Source organism: Papio anubis, chromosome 9 (genome assembly GCF_008728515.1).
Source record: "Papio anubis isolate 15944 chromosome 9, Panubis1.0, whole genome shotgun sequence".
Classification (NCBI taxonomy): Eukaryota; Metazoa; Chordata; class Mammalia; order Primates; family Cercopithecidae; genus Papio; species Papio anubis.
The window spans coordinates 112,738,129-112,761,397 of NC_044984.1; the positions used below are offsets into that span (position 1 = coordinate 112,738,129).

Genomic DNA, 23,269 nt, shown 5'->3' on the forward strand with positions numbered 1-23,269 from the left:
ACAACAGGATTTAAGTTGCTGAGGGAAGATTAGCCTTACCTTGGGTGTGTGTGTTTGTGCAAGTCTTTAGATCTTTGGAACAAAAGCGCTTTATATATTCATGATGAAATTCTTATTTTTACTGTCTCCTGTGCTGTATTATTGTAGATGCCTAATGAAGCTCATTCCACCTTCTCATCCTAGCAGTGGGGGATGTGAATTCTTTTATGTATTCAAGTACCATGACATTTAGTAGGAGAATCATAAATTTCTAAGAAGCAAACTGTTACTGTAGAAACATCATTTAACAAAATCACACTTTGTAAATTCTAAAATACTGGTACCATTTTGTTGATTACTCTTTGCTTGGAAACTGTACTTTTCACACAGAGTCCTTTAACTCTCAACACCCCAGCTAAACTATTTGTTAACAGATGAACAGATCATGGAGGATCTGAGAACATTAAATAAGGTACAGTTTGGCTTTTTTGATTTATTTGAAAACTCAGGCTTATGTGGTTTTTTGCTTTCCTTTGTTAACATGTTACTTGTTAAATCATTATGATACTTTTGACACCTGAAGTTGCATCTAAAATGATTTTCTCTAAGATTTTTTGTTGTTATTCTTCCTACAGCTTAAGTCACCCAAGAGACCAGGTGAGTGCATGATGTGTTGGCATTTGTGCAATCTTTTTATCATGTTGTTGGAAAAGCATGTGCATACCTGTCAGGAAATTGTTGCAATTTTCAAAAATGAAATGTTTATCATTTGCCTAAGAGTAGACATCACAAAAACTGAAGGGGACCTTAACTACACCCCTCCCTGATTTCTTTTTTTTTTTTTTTCTATCCCCTGGTTTGTTATTTTTATTTTTTTCTTAGGGTTTATTGTAAAAGAGACATTTGATTGGCTGGTAAAGGTTTCCTTCTGTGTACGCATCAGGCATAAGATTTAAATACACATCCGTTTCTGAAAATGAAACTAGGATTTTAAGTATTATTGGCTTTCTAAAGCCAAGTCCTAGGCAGTTCTGCTCCAGTGGCTTTTCATGGCCTGACTCTGGTAAGGCATTCGAAGGCTGCTCTGACTCGCAGTTCATAGAAGAGACCAACCGGCTCAGTATTCATAGTTGTTCCTTCCAGAACAGCACTTGAGATCATCAGTGCTAGTTGCCAACTAGAATGCTGAATTGGTGACATCTTTTTTTGTTTAAAGCACCATGATTACTCACACATCCCTCTACTTCCTGAGTCTTGTGGAAGAAAAACAAGAGTCTTCTTTTTCTGGATAATGTCTTCCTGGGGGCCTCTGTGGTCCACAGAGACGTCCTGACCTTCTGAGGCATGCATAATGGGGAGGGGGTGAGGGAGTTGTGTGAGTGTGTAAATTTAGTAGTTCTTGAAATGATTCCTTTTTTGGATTACAGAGTCTCACTCTGTCGCCTGGCTGGAGTGCAGTGGCATGATCTCTGCTTACTGCAACTTCTGACTCCCAGGTTCAAGTGATTTTCCTGCCTCAGCCTCCCGAGTAGCTGGGACTACAGGCGCGTGCCACCATGCCTGGCCGACTTTTTGTATTTTAGTTTCACCATGTTGGCCAGGTCTCATCTGTTGACCTCGTGGTCCGCCTGCCTCGGCCTCCCAAAGTGCTGGGATTATAAGCGTGCACCACTGCACCCTGCTGAAAATGATTGCATTTTAAAGAGATTTTCATAATACTTGCCCTTTGATCACCAGGGCTTTAGTCCTACTGTAAGTGACCTTATATATTTGCACATTTGACCTTAATCTTTCTGAAGCCCAGGTGTCTCTTCCATTTGATGAGGTTAATCTGTGCCTTGCCTACTTCCCAGGGTTGCTTTGATTATCAAGTTTAGATGGAATATACAAGAATTTTGCTGAATTCCCATGCATTATTACTGTAAGGGCTCAATGATGATTATTACCACATTCTGATAGTGTTTCAATTAAAGCATGTTAACTGGTAGACTCGCATGTGTTGGTTACATTCTTAGTCATGTAAGTGTTGGTTTCCTCCAGCATCTCCATCCTCTCCTGAGCACTTGCCTGCGACACCCGCGGAATCTCCAGCCCAGAGGTTTGAAGCTCGGATAGAAGACGGCAAACTGTACTATGACAAAAGATGGTATGTTATGGGAAAACCTGGACTACTTGTAAAAGTCTCATACCAACCACTTGGAAAGAGGGCTGGGGCTGTTGTAGTTATTTCAGAGCATGGCTGCTGTTAAACTTACATAGTACTAAAAGTAGAAACCCATTAAAAAATGTATTAGCAGTCATTTAACCAATACTTCCGGTAGATCTTTGAAAGCAGTGTTTCCCAAAACCATGTTCTGCTCCCCTTCCTTCTCCATTCCGCTGTCTCTGTACTAGAATTTGCAGGCTGCTATCTTGTATGGTGCCCCTGCCAACTGGGGCTGGGGTGTATGTCCCCCTGTGACCCCTCTTAACTCTGCCCCTGTGTGCTAAAGTTAGTAGGTGCTCTTTAGATTAAAGGATTTTGTGGTCATACCAGTTTGGGGGATGATCATGTTAATTAAGATAAGTGGGTTTCTCCCTTGTAGCACCCTTTGGGTCCTGTGATATGCTAATGTACACTGTGAATTTCTAAGATGTTATTAGTTGTGTTTTGATGTCACATACCCTTTTTTCTTACATGATCCTGCTGCAGAAGTGGTCAAGGATACTTGCTTGGGGGAGCTGTATCCTAAAACATTCCTAGTTTGTTTTTTGTTTTTTGAGACGGAGTCTTGCTCTGTCGCCAGACTGGAGTGCAGTGGTGTGATCTCAGCTCACTGCAACCTCCGCCTTCCCTGTTCAAGCCATTCTCCTGCCTCAACCTCCCGAGTAGCTGGGATTGCAGGCACCCGCCACCACGCCCAGCTAATTTTTGTATTTTTAGTAGAGACGAGGTTTCACCATGTTGGCCGGGTTGGTCTCGAACTCCTGACCTCACATGATCTGATTGCCTCAGCTTCCCAAAGTGCTGGGATTACAGGCGTAAGCCACCATGTCCTGCTGCATTCCTAGTTTACACTGAAGACTCTTTGAAACCTTCAGACCGCCTAGCATTTTTCATTGGAAAGGTAATGGCAAAACAGTACGGAAGAACCTTAAAAGCTCATACTTTTGTTCATTCAACAAACATTTCTTCTGTATTAACACTTTCTGCTGGGTATGAAATGGATACTGCCATCATTTCTCAGGTCTTTTCATTCTGATATATTTCTTTTTATTCTTTGTCCATATGCAGGCATACTCTCTATTCATTTTAAGTCATAATGGACATATGGTTGGCTTTGCCTTTCCGTTTGGTTATATTGAGAATGTTTTTCTGGGTTACTATAAGGTGTCTGTAATTATCATTTATAATGGCTATGTAATGACCCTTTGAGTTTCAGTATCTAACCAAAAGTTCCAAAATTGGGGTAATGGTTATTTATTTTGAATTCTTAAAAAAAACCAGCATTGTGTTAGATTGGTTACTTGATAACATTGTACTTGTCAGAAATGCTTAGGGTTCTTGTCATGCCTGAAATAAATCATTTCTACCTACTAAGTTGCAGTGAGTTAATTACCCAGTAGATGCTGGAGGCTCACTTTATCACTAAGGCTGGTCTTGATGACTTCTTCCCCTCTGATTTGGTTTTCTTTGGCCTTCTTCAGAAAGGTCGGTTTGTGTTGTAACATTATGTCTCAGAACACATCGCCACTAGGTGGCAGGTTCTAACAGCTTAACACCGAGAAGGGCAAAATGAGATGAAAAATGTTTCTAATAATGAAAACCAAATAACCTTTAAAGATCAAGCCCACACATAAGAACCATCTTTGAAAATGATGAGATTTATCAGTAACATTTTTACGGATCTGTGAGTCTTAAAGCCATGTGATATTTCCAGTCATGTTCATTTTGTTAATTGTGTTGCTTTGAGTCTTCCTCTTTCTAAGCTTAATCCTCAGACTTGATGAGACATGTCTTGAGGGTGAAAACGCAGTAAAATAAAATTCTTGTTTTTTTAAAAAAAGGATCCACAGTGTCCGGTGTTTCCTAATGTAAACAAAATGGTCAGATTTGATGTGTTAGAACTCCTAAGCATTTTGAAGGAATTTTCACCATCTTTCTTACATCAGCAGCAGAAATGTAGAAAATAATGTTACTGGATGCATTTTACTTCTTCAGTGAAATTGAAATTGCTTATTCTCTTGTTAAATATACTGTGAGAATGTTATTTTCTTCTCTATTCCGTATACTTTTAATTTTTGGCCTTGGCAGTCAGAGATCATAATGCAGTTGTTGAAGGTGGGTCTTTCTCTTCCCCAGTGACAATTGAAGAGTGTTCCTGGGAATACTGGCTGAGCTGCTCACTGGTGCAGAGCCAGCCTCTCCCATCTCACCAGGCTCATGTTTGGCTTTTGTATCAGTTAGGAGGTTTTGTTTTTCTTTCTTCGGCAGATGTGGCCTGTGGCTGAGAGGTCAGCTACGTTGCTTTATGCAGCGTGTGGAGTGTGTGGAGGGGTGTGGAGTATTTTGGTGCAGCCATATTTTTGGCAGAAGATGTCTTGCTGAGTTTTAAATGACTTCAGCAAAACAAGTGAGATTCAGGCATCGCATCTTGGTGTGAATACTTGCCAAGCTCCCTTTCATTTTGAAAGATAAGGATTTTCCCTTTGCCTTGGTCTTATACTGCTTTTAAGGCATTCTATATCATGCTATATAAGTTTCCCTCACATTTTGATTTGGACTAATGACCTCTCAAAAAATACTGTGAAAACGGGTGGACTTCTGTTTTTCTCTCCTCATTTAAATCAGGGGCTGCCTGTGAGTCAGAAACGAAGCCACCCGCTTGCCCAAGTGCATTTTCCCCTCCAGCCTTCGGTTGACACAAAAGACCTAACACAGTGAATATTTACCAGAAGAATTGGGACTCCTTGAGGTTCTGTAACATGGACTCACTTATTGGAGAAATAAAGTGTTAATACCAGGATTTCTCAGTAGGATAGAAAATTAAATTATTTTTCCTACCTCCTTGCCCCACTTTTGTGCCCACCTTCTTAAGAAATTGCTTTTCGAAAATAGTACAGTAGTGGTAATTTCTAGTTTTGTTGGGTTTAATAGTAGAGGTTCAAAGCTTTAAGAACTTAATTGTAGAGATTCCCAGGTCACAATTTCCATTAGTAACAAAGTAATACAGTCAGTTTGACATTTGGGGCTTATTCTTTGAGGCTATTTAAATATCTTTTTTCAGCAGCTGAGTTGCAGCTTGTGAAACAGGTTAATTGGCCAAAAAAAAAAAAAGCACAAATTTACTACCCTATTGATGTTGCTTCACAGCACATTTTATATCTAAACGTATTTTTAAATTTCTTCCCCCTTTGATTTTTCATTAGAAATTAAAAAGTAAATTTGTATGTTAAGGTTGTCACGTACTTTTTGGTTTCGTCTTTAAACCCCCCCCACATGAACACTTTTATTTTTTATTTTTTTGAGACAGGGTCTCACTGTCCCCTAGGCTGGCGTGCAGTGGTGTGATTATAGCTCACTGGAGCCTTGATCCCCCTGGCTCAAGCGATCTTCCTGCTTTGGCCTCCCGAGTAGCTGGGACTACAGTCCTCCATTACCATGCCTGGCTAATATTTTTTTGATTTTTAGTAGAGATGAGGTCTTGCTATGTTGCCCAGGCTATCCTCAAACTCCTGAGCTGAAGTGATCCTCGTGCCTCAGCCTCCCAAAGTGCTGGGATTACAGGTATGAGCCCTGCACACTTTAATATCTAAGGACTTTTCAGAGAATTCAAATAATCTAATAGATTTGATATCTAGGGAAAATGGTTCCCCAAGACATCATGTAGTGCATGAGGATCCCTTGAAGGTCACAGAGACTGTGGTTCAGCGGGGACCTGGGGATCAGTTGGTTTGGAAGTTAGCTGCTTTGGGAAGCATGTTGGCCACCTCTACTTTGGAGCAAATGGGGACCAATGGTGGACATTCAGGCCACCACTGTTCAGTGATTCCAGAGGAGGCGGATCTGGGAGGTGGCCACATTCCCAAGTTCCAGACCACTTCTCAGAGGTAATAGACCAGCTTGCGTCATTTACTCCGGGTGTTCACTTTTAAGTCAGTTGAATGTGTTGGGTTTGGGTTCAAAGTACAACTGAAGGAAAATACAACGCATCTCATGAGAATTGTTGGACTAGTCTTCCAGAGTCAGCTGTTTTCTCCAAAAGGCCTCTGTGAGGATATGATACACAGATACACATGTAACATGTATATATATATATATATATATATTTTTTGGAGACAGAGTCTCGCTCTGTCGCCCAGGCTGGAGTGCAGTGGTGCAATCTTGGCTCACTGCAGACTCCACCTCCCGGGTTCAAGCGATTCTCCTACCTCAGCTTCCCAAGTAGCTGGGACTACAGGCACACGCAACCATGCCCGGCTAATTTTTTGTATTTTACTCATTTATTTATATTTTTTTGAGACAGAGTCTTGCTCTGTAGTCAAGCTGGAGTGCAGTGGTGCTATCTCACTGCAGCCTCCACCTCCCGGGTTCAATCTGTTCTCTCCCTCAGCTTCCCAAGTAGCTGGGACTATAGGTTCATGCCACCATGCCCAGCTAATTTTTGTATTTTTAGTAGAGACGGGATTTCACCATGTTCGCCAGGATGGTCTCAATCTCTTGGCCTTATCATCTGCCCACCTCGGCCTCCCAAAGTGCTGGGATTACAGGCATAAGCCACCGTGCCCGGCCAATTTTTTGTATTTTAGTAGAGATGGGGTTTCACCTTGTTGCCCAGGCTGGTGTCGAATCCCTGAGCTCAGGCAATCTGCCCACCTCGGCCTCCCAAAGTGCTAGGGTTACAAGTGTGAGCTACCATGTGAACCACCATACCTGGCCAGATTTTTTTTTTTTTTTGAGACAGAGTCTCGTTCTTTCACCCAGGCTGGAGTGCAGTGGCATGATCTCAGCTCACTGCAGTCCCTGCCTCCTGGGTTCATGCAATTTTTGTGCTTCAGCCTCCTGAGTACATGGGATTACAGGCACCCACACCATGCTGGCTAATTTTTGTAATTTTAGTAAGAGACGAGGGTTTCACCATGTTGGTCAGGCTGGTCTTGAACTCCTGACCTCAAGTGATCCACCCACCTCGGCCTCCCAAAGTGCTGGGATTACAGGCATGAGCCACTGCACCCAGCTGTAACGTGTATGTTTTATCATAAACACAGGAACATAGTGGACATAGTTTTGTTTTTTTGTTAGCAGCATATTGAGCATGTTTCCACACTCGTAATATTCTACACCACATCCATAACCTTTCTTTATTAAAGTGTTTAGAAAGTTGTATCAGAATGACTTGAGGGTAGTTACATTTTGTTTTGTGTCTTTATCTCTTTAATAACTTACAGTCCCTTTAGAATAACTGAGTATTCTCCCTCTGTATTTTTATTTTAACCATTACTCAAGACATGACTATTTACATAGGAGAGCCAGCTCAGATGTGAGAGAGAAATCAGGGGAAGGGTTAGAGTGTTAGTATGAACTTAGCTTTTTTCTTAGGCATTGTACAGTTCGGACCTTGTGATAGTACATGTTTAGCATAATGAAGGTCCCCTGCCAGTTTACCAACTCATATAGAGCCGAAAGGAACTTTAAAACTTGCATTTAAACCATTCTCGCTGTTCTAATTGAATTTAAAATTCTTTTTTTTTTTTTTTTTTTGAGACAGAGTCTCGCTCTGTCGCCCAGGCTGGAGTACAGTGGCCGGATCTCAGCTCACTGTCAGCTCCGCCTCCCAGGTTTACGCCATTCTCCTGCCTCAGCCTCCCGAGTAGCTGGGACTACAGGCGCCTGCCACCTCGCCCGGCTAGTTTTTTGTATTTTTTTAGTAGAGACGGGGTTTCACCGTGTTAGCCAGGATGGTCTCGATCTCCTGACCTCATGATCCGCCCGTCTCTGCCTCCCAAAGTGCTGGGATTACAGGCTTGAGCCACCGCGCCCGGCCTTTTTTTTTTTTTTTTTTAAAAGATGGAGTCTCGCTCTGTTGCTCAGGCTGGAGTGCAGTGGCATGATCTTGGCTCACTGCAACCTCTGCCTTCCGGGGTCAAGTGATTCTCCTGCCACAGCCTCCTGAGTAGCTGGGATTACAAGTGCCTGCCACTACGCCTGGCTAATTTTCATGTTTTTAGTAGAGATGGGGTTTCACCATGTTGGCCAGGCTGGTCTTGAACTCCAGATCTCCGGTGATCTGCCTGCCTCAGCCTCCCAAAGTGCTGGGATTAAAGGCGTGAGCCACTGTGCCCAGCCTAAAATTCTGTTTCTTTTAACAGTATTTTCAGAAAGTACATTGACCTGGAAACCTGAGTTTTCAGTTCGTAAGTAGCAGGTTAAAGAGTGAGACCCTAGACTGGAAAAAGTTCATTATGGGAGTGAAGTGCATCCTGTACTGTGATGTCTTGGCAGTAGGTTATTTTGTTATACCAGCAAAACAGACTAAGCCATCATACTTTGCTGGGAGATGCGTTTTGCTGAATTTACACGAGTTTATGGGTCTGGTTAGCCAGATCTTTGCAGCCAAAATGAACCAAAGTTTATGTTGTTAACCGATGTGGGGCTGGCCCAGGCGGGAGTTGCTAGCTGCAGCTCTGCTAATATTTCCAAGTCTTGTACTCCAGCAGGGGCTCCTTCATCCTGTGGCAGCTGCTGTTGTCCATCTGGGCTTTGGCCCCCAGCAGCTTCACTTTCATCCTTGACCTTGTCCCTGAACGTGTAGAAATAAGAAGTGGCCCTACGCTGTAGGTCGACAGTAGATGCAGGAGTTGAAAGGGGAGCGTTTGTCTTATCTACATTATTCAAAGCAGCTTTCCCACATGTCCAAATTAAATACCCTTTGGTATAGACACTTGGAACTTCGCCTGATTAGCTCATACCAGGTGAGGTTATTTAATGTTCTTTATCCCCAGTGTATTCGAAGCTCTGTGATAGTGGAGACCTTGTGGCTTTTCTCACTGTCTGTCCCCAACCACCAGCATAGTCAGTGGTACACAGTAAGTGCTTCATGAGTATTTTTGAATGAGTGACTAAACGGTTGAAGTCAGCCCTCCTCCTTGTTGGTGACTGACTTGAACAAATAGAAAATAAATAACAGTTGCTGAAGCCTATTTATTTGTTTTGTCTATCCAGCCTTCTTCAGTGTTCTGGGGTGGGGCCAGAAAGGGGGGACAGAGTTTTTATTTAAAAAATTTTAATTTACTTTTTGTACTGGATCATATAGTCCAAAAAAAGGGAAAAATATATAGTTTTCCAACCCTTTCCCCAGCCTCTTTTTTCCCCTCTATAGAGGGACCAAGGAGTGTAAGCTGTAGATCCCAAAGAAGATTAGGTGGTCTTCTCATCTAAGGATGGAGGCCTTTAAATTAACCTTCATTGGAAATCCAGGCTAGTCCTCAAATGTAAATTATTAAGATTTCTTTAATTATAATTTTTGTTGTGATGGTGTTTTCATTTTGTTTGGCTTTTACTTCCTCTCTCTGTCCTTCCCTTTTTAAAAATATGTGCCTTGTTTTTGTCAGGTACCACAAGAGCCAGGCCATCTATCTGGAGTCAAAGGACAACCAGAAACTGAGCTGCGTGATCAGTTCTGTAGGAGCCAATGAGGTGGGAACCACACTTCCTCACCTTTAGGAAAGCAAAACGTGTACTGCGAAGTGTTGATAGGACAAACCTGAAATGAAAGTGCCACCAAGGAAGTACAGTGGAGTCATGTCTTCTATGTGGGTTAGATTCTAAAGTCCGGCAGAAATTGCACATTGTCAAAATCATCCTTGAAAAGCCCTTACATTTGCTTGACTACAACGTATGCAGATTTGTCTATTCCATGGCATGTTTGTGAACTCCCTGTACAGCCACTGATTTGGGAACCGCAGAGCTAGATTCCAGGAAAGAACAAAAAGCAAGTTGGTGTCTGTACATTCAACTCCTGCTTCCTTATTTTAATTTTTATTGTTTTTGAGACAGAGTCTCGTTCCGTTGCCCAGGCTGGAGTACAGTGGTGCTATATTGGCTCACTGCAACCTCCACCTCCCAGGTTCAAGTGATTCTCCTGCCTCAGCATCCTGAGTAGCTGGGATTACAGGCACCCACCACCGTGCCCGGCTAACTTGTATTTTTTTTGAAGTGGAGATGAGGTTTCACTGTGTTGGTCAGGCTGGTCTTGAACCCCTGACCTCGTGATCCACCCGGCTCAGCCTCCCAAAGTGCTGGGATTACAGGTGTGAGCCACCGTGCCCAGCCAACTCCTGCTTTTTAAGGTAACCGTCTGCTGAGAATGGAGCTTGCCTGTGGAGCATACTCCATCTTGGTTTTGTTTCTCTAGAACTTTCACACATACCAGTAGATTTGTTTCTTGCTGTGAGGATTAAGTGAGGCACCGGGCACAGGGTCTAGTACCCAGTAAGTGCTCACTAAATGAGTGCTGACCTGGAATGACCCACACGCCACTTGCCTGCCATCTTTCCTAGCTGAGATGTCCTATTGTGCCTCAAAACAAGTTGCCAGGCTCATGCCCTTGGTTTTTGGCCTCCTCGAGACACTCCTGCAGGATGGGGTCTGGTTTTAAAGTCAACTCAGAGGGTTACACCTGAGGATGATGTGACTGCCCTCTGAGTTCTCCAAGTGGCCCTTCATGAGGAGTATGTCCGCAATGTGTAACTTATATTGTTAGTTTAAAAAAGTTAAAAACTTTAATAGCTGGATTGGCTCGATCTTTTATCAGTCCACAAATGTCTGCAAAGAAATTGATTTTTATGTGTCTACCCTCTGTAACTTATTTGTGCCAGTGCACAGTAAATCTCATGAAACTGGATTATGAAATAACTGAAGCCTCTTCTATTCTTCCAGCTTCCTGAATTGAAAATGCCCTGAAATGTGACTAGTTTGCAAAATGATTGTTTACTTAGAAGTTAGGGAGAGCCTTCTAGATAAATGAATGCCATTCTTCTCTGGGCTGAGGATCTGTGTGAGTTCCCTCAAGCCAAGTCAGAACCAGAACAGGGAAGCTGATAGAGAGACCTGTTCCTCAGCCAAGAGGTGTCCCGATTTCATGATAAGCATTTGCACCTGGCTGGCTGGGTGGTTCTGCCAGCCCCTGTGGCCTTCTAGTACCTGACCCTAACTTCAGAACCAGTGCATTATTCTCTGTGATACCTCAAGATTTTTCAGAAAAATAGAAATGCAAGTTAGATTGTTTTTCTCTCTCTCTGCCGAATATTGTCACGTCTTGACATAATAGAGTGTCAGTGAGATCTGACAAAGGGTGACACTGCAACATGTCTCCTGGAAGGAAGGAGCTTCAGTGCACTGAAGACACGCAGCTCTGGCAATGGGGGCCGTTCTCATTTCTTGGAAGTGTTCCAGCTCATTTTTCAGATCAAATTCTGGGTGATACTGGAGCTACTTGGCTTTAGCATAGCTTGACTCCAAGCAGGTTTGGTGGGTAGCTCTGAGTGTGTTGATGACTCCCTGACTTAGCTTTTCTTGGGATCCGTTTTTGGTTTAAAATGATTCTGCAAGGTCCCTTGGAGGCCTGGTTTCATGTGAGGTCTTCAACTTTTAAAATTTTTAAGCCAGTGCATTTGACTTTAAAGTCTCTACTGCTCAATAATCACATTAAAGAAATTGAGATGAAACTGAGAATAAGCTTTTTTAAAACCTGAAAACTGAGTCCAGGAAGGAGGAGATAAATCTGTAAACTTGTATATTTGGGTGAGATGCAGACCTTTCAAAAAACTGTGCTTTTGGCTCCATTTAATTGCATGTTACAGAAAAACAGGCAAGAAGAAGCCAGAGACTGCTTTGGTAGAGAAGAGCCAGGGGCTTTGATGTCAGACACCAGAATTCACATCGTGATAAGTGACTCAGCCTTGCTGAGCTTTGGTTTCCTCTTCTTTAAAATGGGGCCAATGATAGTAGTTATTTCCTAGGGTGTCTTGTGGGTGAAAAAACTCAGCCTTATCAGCACAGTGTCTGGCACACAGAGCTCAGTAACCCTGGCTCAGGGGGTCAGGTGACTGGCAGCAGCTCCCCTTCTCACCCATGGCTTTAGGATGCCCCTTATTGAGTGCACTTGTTGGCCCTGGCAGTCCCCTGTTGCAAGAGTTCATTCTCAATTCAATGGAAGAATGCATCTGCCCTGTAAAATGCACTGTAATCTGATACTGTCTGGGGGAGAGGGATATGGTGAGGAGGGAAGGACTCTCGGAAGTGCTTCAACCTTCTCATGATCCTAATTGGGCCTTAGCTCATTAGTGGGCATTTTTCTATTGTTGGTATTTTTCCCCCCTTTTTCTGCACAACCATTAGCCCTCATTGCCAGGAAACCAGAGGTTATATAATGTGAAAGTCCCTTGGGGCAAGGAAAATACTTCCAAATTTGATTGAAAGTTTGTGTTTATGAAAAGATCTCTTGAGTGTTGATAACGCAGTAATCAAACCAAATTTAAAAGCATCTTTAAGATCAAGGCAGAAATGGAACCCAAGGTTGCAGTGCTTTCCATTTTTGTAATCACAGGTGTGAGAGAGATGGCCGAGAAGTGAGTTCAAGGCTGATGCCTGTTCCCAGAGGCATGCCTTTAGATGGCCCGAGGTCAGAGGTGCTTATGAAGTCCTCACAAGTTGAGACAGTTTATTCCAGCAAGAGGCTACCAGCTTTCTGCCTGCGTCTCACTCGTGCCGATATTTTGATGGTGTGGGAGATTTGCTGTTCTGTATTGAACTTCTCATCTTGTTCCCTTTCCACTCCCCTGCAGATCTGGGTGAGGAAGACAAGTGACAGCACCAAGATGAGGATCTACCTGGGCCAGCTTCAGCGTGGGCTCTTTGTGATCCGCCGACGCTCAGCTGCTTGACTTTCTGCAGTGCTCTTCTCTTGACCCTTTTTCTGGAGTGGGTTTTATTTTGTTTTGTTCTGTTTTGTTTTGTTTTGTTTTGTTTTCTTAATAGAAAAATGTTAACTTCCGGGAATAGCTACTCAGCCTTGGAAATGGAGAGCACTGTCGTGGATTCCTTAAGACACTTTTGTGGCTGGTCACTTCCAACTTTGTCAGTCTTTTCTGCCTCAACTTCTTCCAGAGATCGGTCACCAGGAGACTATTTTACTTTCAGGAGTATTGGGGGTTTGATTTACTTTCCTTTTATTTCCTTATTTTTTGCTTATACTTGTTTTTGGAAACCTCTGAGTTTGAAGGGACAGCTGTTTCTATTAATTATCTTTAGGTCTCTCTATCATGGAGAAGAGCAGGAAGGGATACACTCTCCAGTGCATTTTCATGTTTTGAATCTGATTAGTGGATTACGTAGCTACTTTCCCCGTCGAGCCCAGTTCACTATTTCCCCAGAAGCTTGGGGCAGAGGTCCTAGCAGGAGGAGATGAAGTCTCCTGGCTCTCAGCCTTCTCGGACAAATAAATGCTTTGTGTGACATCTGGCGCATGCCATCCATTCCACTGGCTGAGTGATGGAAAACCTTGCCTGGGAGACTGACTATGTGCACTGAAGTAAATGGGGTTTGGGGAGGGGACATTTCATATTTATAATGTGCTGAAGGTACCATATTTTAAATGTTATTTAATGCAAGTGATTTATTCAAACATTTGTTCTAGCTTAAGCTGGAATAAGAAGTGGTCATTTCAGAAGTTTTCATTTGGAATTCCTTCCTCTCCCTTGTTCCCAAGTTGGCAGTAGTAGTAGGTGCCACAGGCTGATTATCTGGGTAATCTCTTATGGGTGGGAGGTGAGTTTGATAGTGCAATAATCAGTGATCTGTAGACCCTCATGCACGATTCAAGTTTCACTCTTGTGGCTGATGCCATTATTGTACATTGGCCATTCCAAACCTGCGGAGAACTTTGTTGTCAGTTCCTGAGCACTCATAGCTTCATTTGGCCCAGGTTGAAGACAAGGAAAGCTCTGCTGTGGCTGCCTCTGGACTGACACCCTCCTTAATGAGTCCTGATGAAACAGCCTTTCTTACATCCTTCCCTCATTCCCATGATTGGAGAAATGATTCATTGGGTGATGAGTGTTGGGGTTTTCTGTACTCGTGTTGCCATCTTGAGATGTTTAAACATTTGGGGGTTAGAGCAACTGTTAGCGTCTCTATGGGCAATCAGTAGAACTTACACATTCTAGGAAATCTTTCTTTGTAAGTAATTCATTTGGTCTCAAGTGATTCTCTTCATGTTGTCTCTTGATGTACATACCCCATAGCAAGTTGGGGGGCTGTGATGACAATTAAATCACCTTCTCTGAAGTTCTGGCTCTACAGAGACCAAACCTTACTGACTTGTACAGGTAAAGACTTATACAGATAGATTTTTGTTTTAATTTATCTGTTTTTTCCTCTTTTTTTTTTTTCTTCTGGTGTTGGAGTCTTATTTAGAAAACAGGATAAATGACGCTATTATCAAAAGTTGCCTGGGGTTCTGTGTTTCTTCTCTGCCTTCCAACCCCCGACTGCTATGATGTTTACTACAGTGAACCCAGCCCATTGTAAACACAGGCTTCACCTGTTCTTGTTTGTTAGCCTTGGCTGTGAGACAGGACTTCCCTGTCTTGAACTGTTACACATACGATGTGTATGTCACATCGCATATCATGCAGCTGTTGGTTTTCATGTAGTGCCGTGTGGTGGAAATTAGATGTATTTCATGTATTTTTCCATTGAAGGTGGGGTTTTTCAATGATCATGTGTTTTGTCCTAAACGGTATACCAAAGTTTGTTTTTATTGTTGAGGATTGTATTGATAACCACTGGGGTTCTGCATTGAAGCAGCAACAAGTTGCCTCTTTTTCTGGCCTTCTCTGGTGGGACCTCTGTGCTTTTGTGAAGCAACTATTTATTTGAAGACCAGGGTATGGGCACTTTTGCCTTCTCTCCTCTCTGACTTTTGAGGGTATTGAGGGCGCCCTTAGTCGTAGTCTCGACTCCACTACTGCCTTCATGGTGTCCTCACAACCCTTAATTGGGCCTAGTGAAAATGGGGGCAGATGAGAAGTCCATTTGAGAATCAGCATAGTAAATTACATTTCTAATCCCAGAGGACTTAATCTTTTCTTTTGTCACCCCAGAGGTGAAAAATCAGCAGTTGAACCGTTCTGACAGGCCTCAGTGGTGACCAGGAACAGAAGCAGCCTTCCTGTTAGTAGATGGGGTTACTTCTCTGGTGGGCAGAAGCCTAACTAAAGGGGAAAACACACTTTGTGGTTTCTAGATGAGGAGGAGGTTAGCTTCTAGCCTGGGTGGCCATTATTCCAAAAGATCTTTGTCTCTCACTAGACCCCAGGGCACCAGATGAATTTCCAAGTTTAAACTATATCCTACAAGTGATTACTTTGAATCAGACCATTCTGATCAAGAACCTGTGTATGTGTTGTGTTAGAGGCATCTGCCTCAAGTCTGTGTACAGTGTTTGCTGCGGTGTGTTCCAATATTCATTTTATCTCTGCTTGGAGGTTTTGTGTGTTCCCCTCCCCCCATGCCCTGCCTACCCCATTTTCCCTGAATCATGTCCTCTTGAATAATTTCCAGATGGATTTCTGTAGCCATCCCAAAGCCAGGGTGTTTTCATTCATGCGGATACTGGTATTTATAGATGTCTGACTACCTAACTTAATTTTTCTTTTTGAACTTCTAACTGGGGCCAGTGTAAGATCGATCCCAGAGGCTGATCTGCAAATCAAGCTACATGTATTTGTGTATGAGACCCTGTGTTCAGGACTGGGTGGCTTTTCTAAGAAATATGGGGTTTAAAGTGGAGTTGACTGTATTTTTTAACCTAATTCTGGAGAGAGGATTGTATTTTTTACAGTTTTTTGGTTTTGGCTTCCTTCTAACATTTCTTTAGCCTTGAATTTTTACTAAATAAATTTCCTCCTGATTAATTTTTTTTTTTTCTCATCTGGGAATTTGAAATCTCGGTGCTTACTGTTACACCAATTTTTCCAAAGAGTTGAAATCACTTTAATGCCAGAACATGATAAATTTGCAGCCATTTCAAGCAGCTGGTAGTCTTTTTTATAACATCATTAACGGGTACCATTAAATATTCTGAGAGGTGAATGTAAAATGTAAAAGGTGTAGGGTTTTTTTTTAAAAAAGAAAACAATAAACTTTCAAAGAGAAAACCAGCATAAAGTCTGTATTGTATCCATTGACTTGATAAGTGATAGAAATTTATTTTAGGTTTTTGATCCATTGCTTATGGGGAAAGGAAGTTAGGGCAGAGGAAGGGATATTCTAGGCATTTAATTCTCAGTGAAGAGTAAGATATAGAATGATGTCAGGCTAATACTCAGTTTTGTAAAGAGCGATCTAGGGGTGTTGACCCTTAAATGTTTGTGCACTCTCTTCTTGTTGCAGATAAAACTAATTAAAAATCAAGTGAATAAAATGGATCTTGGGTGGAAAAACAACCTTGAAATAAACTTTCGATTGAGGATATTGTTCATTTATTTGGTGCATGATTAAGGAGGATATTGTTCCTGGCTCTTGAGGTAGTGCCTACCAATCTTAACCAAACAGTGATGGTATTTGTGCTGCTCCCGGGGTCAGCCGACAAGCCTGCGTGCTGCCGCAGGTGACGACCTGGCGGACCTGTGACCCAGTTGTGGCACCTCTTTGGGAAAGACTGCTTTATGCTTTAGATGATGGAGAGGGGCGGTTCCTGTTTTTAAAATGTTTGAATTATAACAGAAATGTGTGCACGTTTTAATTGTAGAAGTTGTTGAAATCTCTCAAAGTGAGTTCATCCATGTAACTATTAGAGCATCCAGATCAAGAAATAACATTCCCAGAACCCACAAGCCCCTTTGACTTTCAGCTACTCCTCCCGACTAGTTTTCTCTGTTTTGAGTACCTTAACCTTCAAGCTCTTGAGCTGCTTCCTTCCATGGTTGTTTTGGAAGAGCCAGGTAGCTGGTATAGGCTAGGGATTGACCAGGAATGCTAAGAGTGGGCAGCAAAGGATATGACTAAATGGGGAGGGGAAAAACAGATTCAGGTCAGCCTGCTCACCCTCCCCATTGTTCCCAAGGCAAATGGGGCTTGCCCTTGATGTCATAGAGTCTGCCTTTTCCTGAGTACTTTGTATATGCCAGGCACTGTATTAAACCCCTCATGGGAGGCACTTTCTACTGATCTTCACAATCTCTGGAGCAGTACTAACTCCCAAATTTAAGGCTGGCTCAATCTAAGCCTTGACTTAATTCTGGAAACCCAGAGCTCAGCACTGTGCCTCATACGTAAATACTCTGTAAATGTTAGCTAATGATATTAGGGTATGATGTGCCAAGGCAAACTGGTGAGTAATAGTGCGTGTTCTGGGTGCTGGGCCCTTCCCTTGTGTTACCTTGTTTAAGCCTCATAATAAATGAAGGAGAGTACACTGCTGCTCTCACCAGTATTTAATTAATCAATTATTATTTTGGTCACCCATGAAGCAAGTATCTCACCAGTTTTTAAAGAAGGAAACAGACCCCTTGAATTACAGGAGGTGATTCTCCAAGGTCGCACAGTACGTAACAGTCTGGATTTAAAGTTTCCAAGCCAGGTTTTCCCCTAACCACTACACTTTGCAGTCCTTCCCCATCTTAATCTGTTAAAATTACATTCAACATTTCCACCTTTCTTCAGGGCTTCCCTGGGAATTTTTTTTTTTTTAATCTGCTTTCACCTACTATACACACATGCTCCCAGAGCAAAATGCTAGAAGTACAAACACTATTATTTGCCAGGACCCTTTCCCCTGCCTGATAACTCTGGGTTTCTGTCTCAGCAATATAGTTGAGTGTCATGGTGACCAGCCAAGAGCTTGCTTTCTGTTGATCCTGCATGAATACAACCATCCTAAAAAGGAATGGGAACAGCTCGTTGGTCTTGATGAGAACTGCTTTATCCAATAAGCAACAGGAGAGCCTTTGGACGAAAACATGTATCGGTATTTTTTCAGATCACTTCCTCCCTCCCTGCCTTATCATCTATGGAGTTGGAGCCATTGAATTGGTTTCTGAAAATGTCAGTGTGGAGTTGGCCTTCTGCATCTTGATGCTCTGATGTTGGTGGACCTTTCCATGGCATGCCCTCCTGTAAAGGCACTATAATGGAAGAATACCTCAGCTCCATGTCACCTGCCCTGAAACTGCTCAGTTCTAATTGGCGACCTGCTTACCAGCCAAACCGGGAGTGTGCAGTCTTTAGGCAGAGGCAGGATTGGAACCAATTTCTGGCCTCTTTGACTATCATTTGAGGAACTCCAAGCCCCATCCTTGGGAAGGCTAAGCACTTTTCCTGCTTTTAAAAAGCACCCGGTGGCATGAACTAGAAACACATCATTTCACTCCCTTTGGACATAATATGTATGGTGAGGAATACATTTGCTTTAGGAACTCTGGTGTTTACCAGAATAGATATTTTTGTGAATAACTGATTATTAAGACAAAGAGATAGGTTTAGGAGGATCCCTAGAGGAGAGAGGTAGATAAGAGATAGCATAGGTACCAAGATGCTTAATCCCTTCACTCATTTTCTCTAATCTGTGTTTACTCAATTCCCTGAAAGATACAGATCTATAAAATATTCACTTTACTGATACAAGAAGACCAATAACCCGAATCTTAAAGATTCTCTCCTATTTTTCAGAAGTCGGAGACTTAACAGTGTGTTGTGTTTTCCTGTAGGCTGATGCTCACTCAAATCTGTTGGCATCACCTCTGTCTGCCAGTGGTGTGGACAGGCAGGGGGTAAAGTAGGTGGCATTCTCAGAGCCAGTCAGGAAAACAGTGCCCCAGGTCCTGGGAGTCAGCAATGCCGGTACGGAACAAGCAGATACTGAACGCGGGAGTGTAGTACAGGTTAGCAAGCCCCTGCAGGTAATCAAGAATCCCCTTTATTTCACCACCGATTATTTTCATAAGTGTTCAAGTGTTTACTGAGATGCAGGGCGGCATTATGGCTAAGAACAAAAGCTTTGGAATCAGGATTTGAATCTGGCTTTACTGTTAAGCTGGCTAGGTGTGACCTTGGGCAACTTAATTTCTTTGAACCTCAGTTTCCTCATCTGCTAAATCATATCTACTTCAGATATGTTTGTGAGGATTCTAATATTAACACATACAGCCCCAATTTCCTTCTGGTAGGAAAAAAATTTAAAAAAATATTTAAAACAGCACCTACTGTGCTAAGTATTTTGTTAACTCTCTGAATCCTCGTAACAATCCTATGAGGTAGCTACAGTTATAGTCCTCGTTTTGTAATTGAGGAAATTGAGAAACACATTAAGTAACTTGCTCAAGGTCACACAGCCAGTAAATGGCGAGCCAGGATTCAGAGCCCGGGCAGTCTCGCCAGAGTCGCTGCCCTCATTCACCTTGCTGTATTATGAGGAGTACGTAACACAGGATTGGACATGGTTACTGCCAGTCTATGGAGACTGTCCCTACCATTGCAGATGGTGTGACCATTTGTATACTTCCTCTCTCTGGATGGTAGTCTGAGTACCAGATCCTAAGCGATCAGAACCATTTCAGGAAAGCTACTTTAGCTAACAGCAGACTACGAAGGTAAAGCTGCTGGCTTTAGAGACCATGCTCAGCATCACCTACAAATGGGTGGGGACTGCCCCAGGTGCAGGGGTGAGAAGGACTCTGAGGCCCAAGTTCCAGTATAGCAAGAAACAGTGGCCCAATCAGTTTTTTCTGCTGTGAGCAAGGGAGCCCGTTTAGTGTTCCTGATTTAGTTTGAGCCCTTCATTTGAAGATGAAAACAGCTGCAGCCCAGAGATGTTAAATGACTTTCCAGTGGTCTTAGGGCTCTAGTCAGTACTACAGCTGGAATACGGTTGGGACAATCATTTGAGGACCTCTTTATGCCAGGCTGCGTGCTGGAAAGCATAGTGGACAGCTCCTGGGATGTGAGACTTTTCAGGACTAAAACCAGAAAGTCCCAGGCACACTGGGATGGAAATACCTTAACACTGCCATGGTTTCGTGGGTTCATTTTTGTCTCTGTCTGTACCTGCACAGCGGAGGTGATGAAGGCCCTGAGTTCATAATCGTGGCCTAGCCACTTATTAACCTTGGGACATTTACTTAATCTCTATGTGCCTCAGTGTTAGAGTATTCCCATCCCAGTGTGCCTGATTCTTTCTGGTTTTAGTACTGAAAGTCTTGTATCCCAGGAGCCCCGTCAGACTGGGGCAAGCTGGGACGGTTGGTCACCCTACTCAGTTTCCACTGTAAAATGGGGCTGACAACTGCTACTTTTTCACAGATTTGATTTGAGGGTTAAATACTTTATTATGGATTAAGTACTTAGAAATAGTGTTTGGGACATAGTCTTTTCTGTGTGTGTGTGTATACACACACATGTACATGTGTGTAATATTATACATATGCACACATACATATACACACACATTATACATACACACATTTTTAGAGATGGGGTCTCACTATGTTGCCCAGGCTGGAGTGCAGTGGCTATTCACAGGTACCATCATGGCTCACTGTAGCCTCAAACTCCTGGCCTCAAGCGATCCTCCTGCCTCAGCCTCCCAAGTAGCTGGGACTAAAGGCAATACATATTTATTTTTCCTTGTTATTCTTGTTTTCATTATTATTGGAACAAAGTGTTTCCACCACAGAACGGGTCCCTGGAGATTTTCACTCTTAACCCAAACAAGACGGGGAACTTTGCCATGATCATCTTTTGGTCACCTGCAGCCAATTGTTTGGAGTGTTTCTTCATCTGCTTGAAATAGTAAATAATCGTAAGCTTGAGGAACACATTCATCATTGCATTCAATTCGAAAACCATTTATTGAATTTTACTGCATGTCAGGTAATGTTCTAGGCTCTTTCGGGGGATTCAGAGAAAGCTAGGCAGGCCTTGAGCGGTGTCTATGACCAGGAATGGGAATTCCATACAGAGGAAATGGCTTGAGCAAAAAGACAAATAGTAGCCTGTGTTTAACATACATCACAAGCCTTGAACTTTTTTTTTTTTTTTTTTTTTTAAAGACAGAGTCTTGCTCTGTTACCCAGGCTAGAGTGCAGTGGCACAATCTCAGCTCACTGCAACATGCACCTCCCAGGTTCAAGTGATTCTGCCTCAGCCTCCTGAGTAGCTGGGATTACAGGTGCCACCATGCCCGGCTAATTTTTGTATTTTTAGTAGAGATGGTTTCACCGTGTTGGACAGGCTGGGCTCGAACTCCTGACCTCATGATCCACCCGCCTCAGTCTCCCAAAGTGCTGGGATTACAGGTGTGAGCCACCGCACCTGGCCACAAGCCTTGAGCTTTAAAAGCTGTTTGCTCCCTATTTGGTTATCTTTTTGCTCTTTCCCATCGAGGACTCGCCGCCTTTTCCATTCTGCCTCTCTCCTTTCTTCTCCCCACTGTGCCCACCCTGCTTGCTCTTCTTCCCCTTTCTGTCACCAGTGCGGTGGTGGCTCATGGCTGTCCCGCAGTGACACTTTTCAATTTCACACTTACATGCTCCTGAAAGTATTCATAAACTGACTCATATGTAAAACCAATAAAGGGCAACAGCACATATTCCTGTTAGACAGTAATTTTACCTGACTCCCTTTCTCCTACTTTGATCAGTCCTCTTCTCTCAAACATGGTCCTTTGACCTTCCCAGAAGTGAAAGCTTATGGGAATCCAAGCATAGTGGAGCCCTGCAGGCATATTAGGAAGGAATAAGGGCTGACATTTATCGAGCACTTATGACGTGTTTGGGTGAGGGCTAAGTACTTTTCATTATTGTATTTAATATACTAAACTGCCATGTGATGTGTGTCTTCGTGATTCCCGTTTTACAGATAATGAAAGTGAGGCTTGAGGAGGGACGTGTTCACCTCTGCACCACGTTCACACATTCCCTTTCCCCCGTGGCTTCCCTCATCCTAATATAGATGGCCAAAGCATAAAGCACCCTTAGTTGTCATCTTAGCCAACCCCTTCCATTTTTCACCTCTGGAAACAGACGCCGAGAAGGGAAGGAACTTGCCTGAGATCCCACAGCTGATTAAGGGTAGAACAGAAACTAGAACTCAGTTCTTGCAACTCTCAATTCAACAATCTAAATGGAGAAAAGAAATCCAGTTGTGAGACTCAGAGGCAGGGGCTTGGGACAGGTTTGAATTTGGATTGAACTCTGCTGCTTACAAGCTGTGTGAACTTAGGCAAATCACGTAACCTCTCGGGGCTCCAGTTTCCTCATCTAGAAAGTGGGACTGATAATGTAAGGTTTATTGTCAAGATTAAATGAAGTCACGGAAGCAAAACAATACAATAACTATTGTGCTTCAAACAAACTGTAGGTCACTTGAGTGCTTTAGAAAATGTAACCTGACCAGGTGTGGTGGCTCACACCTGTAACCCCAGCACTTCGAGAGGCGGAGGTGGGAGGATCACTTGAGCCCAGGAGTTTGAGACCAGGCTGGGCAACATGATGAAATCCTGTATCTATGAAAATTATCCAGGTGTGGTGCTGCGTACCTGTAGTCCTAGCCATTCAGGGCCTAGCCACTCAGGGCCTGTGTACCTGTAGTCCTAGCCACTCTTGAGCCTGGGAGGTCAAGGCTGCAGTGAGCCACGATTGCACCACTGCACTCCAGCTTGCGAGACACAGTGAGACCCCATCCCCAAAACCAAACAAAAAGAAAATGTAGCCCACACTGTTGACTGCCCGTGCTGGGTGGGCATGGTTATCGCGGGGATTGCCTACCCCAACTCCTGCCCCACCTGCTCAGGCAGGTCCCGTTGTGCCTCAAGGATAAGCCCATTGTGAACTTCCAAGGGTATGCCATCCAGGAAAGGCCATCAGAAGCCATTAGTCAAGTGGCTTGACTAGTTCAAGACAAGCAGATCTCCAGGCATCTGTTCTGCACCTTGTTAACCTTCTCACCAGAGAAGAGTTTGAATCGCTGTCCCTCTGGGTGTGTGGAGATACCCACTGGATTGTGAGCCAGAGAGGACAGGGACTGGGTCTTTTTGTTTTTCCTCCAAATCTCCCAACACGAGTACATTGTAAGTGCCCATTGAGTGCTTGCTGAATGAAGGAATGGTTAGTTACTGCCTCCTCCTTCTCATTGCAGGATATCAATATCTTTCTAAAATCATAGTAATACGAAGGCTATCCAGAAAGTCAAAGGTTCCACAAAGTTGGCCACAAAATAGAGTAGCCCTCTGCCCTCTGCTTTATTTCCCCC

General features: G+C 43.2%; 1 protein-coding gene across 2 annotated transcripts in view; it reads left to right on the top strand.

Moving 5' to 3' along the window:
• The window catches only part of SUDS3 (SDS3 homolog, SIN3A corepressor complex component), a 43,684-nt gene extending 27,191 nt beyond the window's left edge, over window positions 1–16,493 (top strand). The window contains exons 8-12 of one of the 2 annotated variants that reach the window (XM_003907228.4): window positions 390–451; window positions 615–636; window positions 2,020–2,125; window positions 9,571–9,655; window positions 12,805–16,493. In XM_003907228.4, coding sequence (XP_003907277.2) covers window positions 390–451; window positions 615–636; window positions 2,020–2,125; window positions 9,571–9,655; window positions 12,805–12,903 — 374 coding nt within the window. In that variant the 3' untranslated portion in view covers window positions 12,904–16,493. Of the gene's footprint in view, window positions 1–389; window positions 452–614; window positions 637–2,019; window positions 2,126–8,961; window positions 9,510–9,570; window positions 9,656–12,804 lie in introns of those variants that run through there. The other variant, XM_021923014.2, reaches the window with a different exon arrangement.
• The last annotated feature ends 6,776 nt before the right edge of the window (window positions 16,494–23,269 follow it).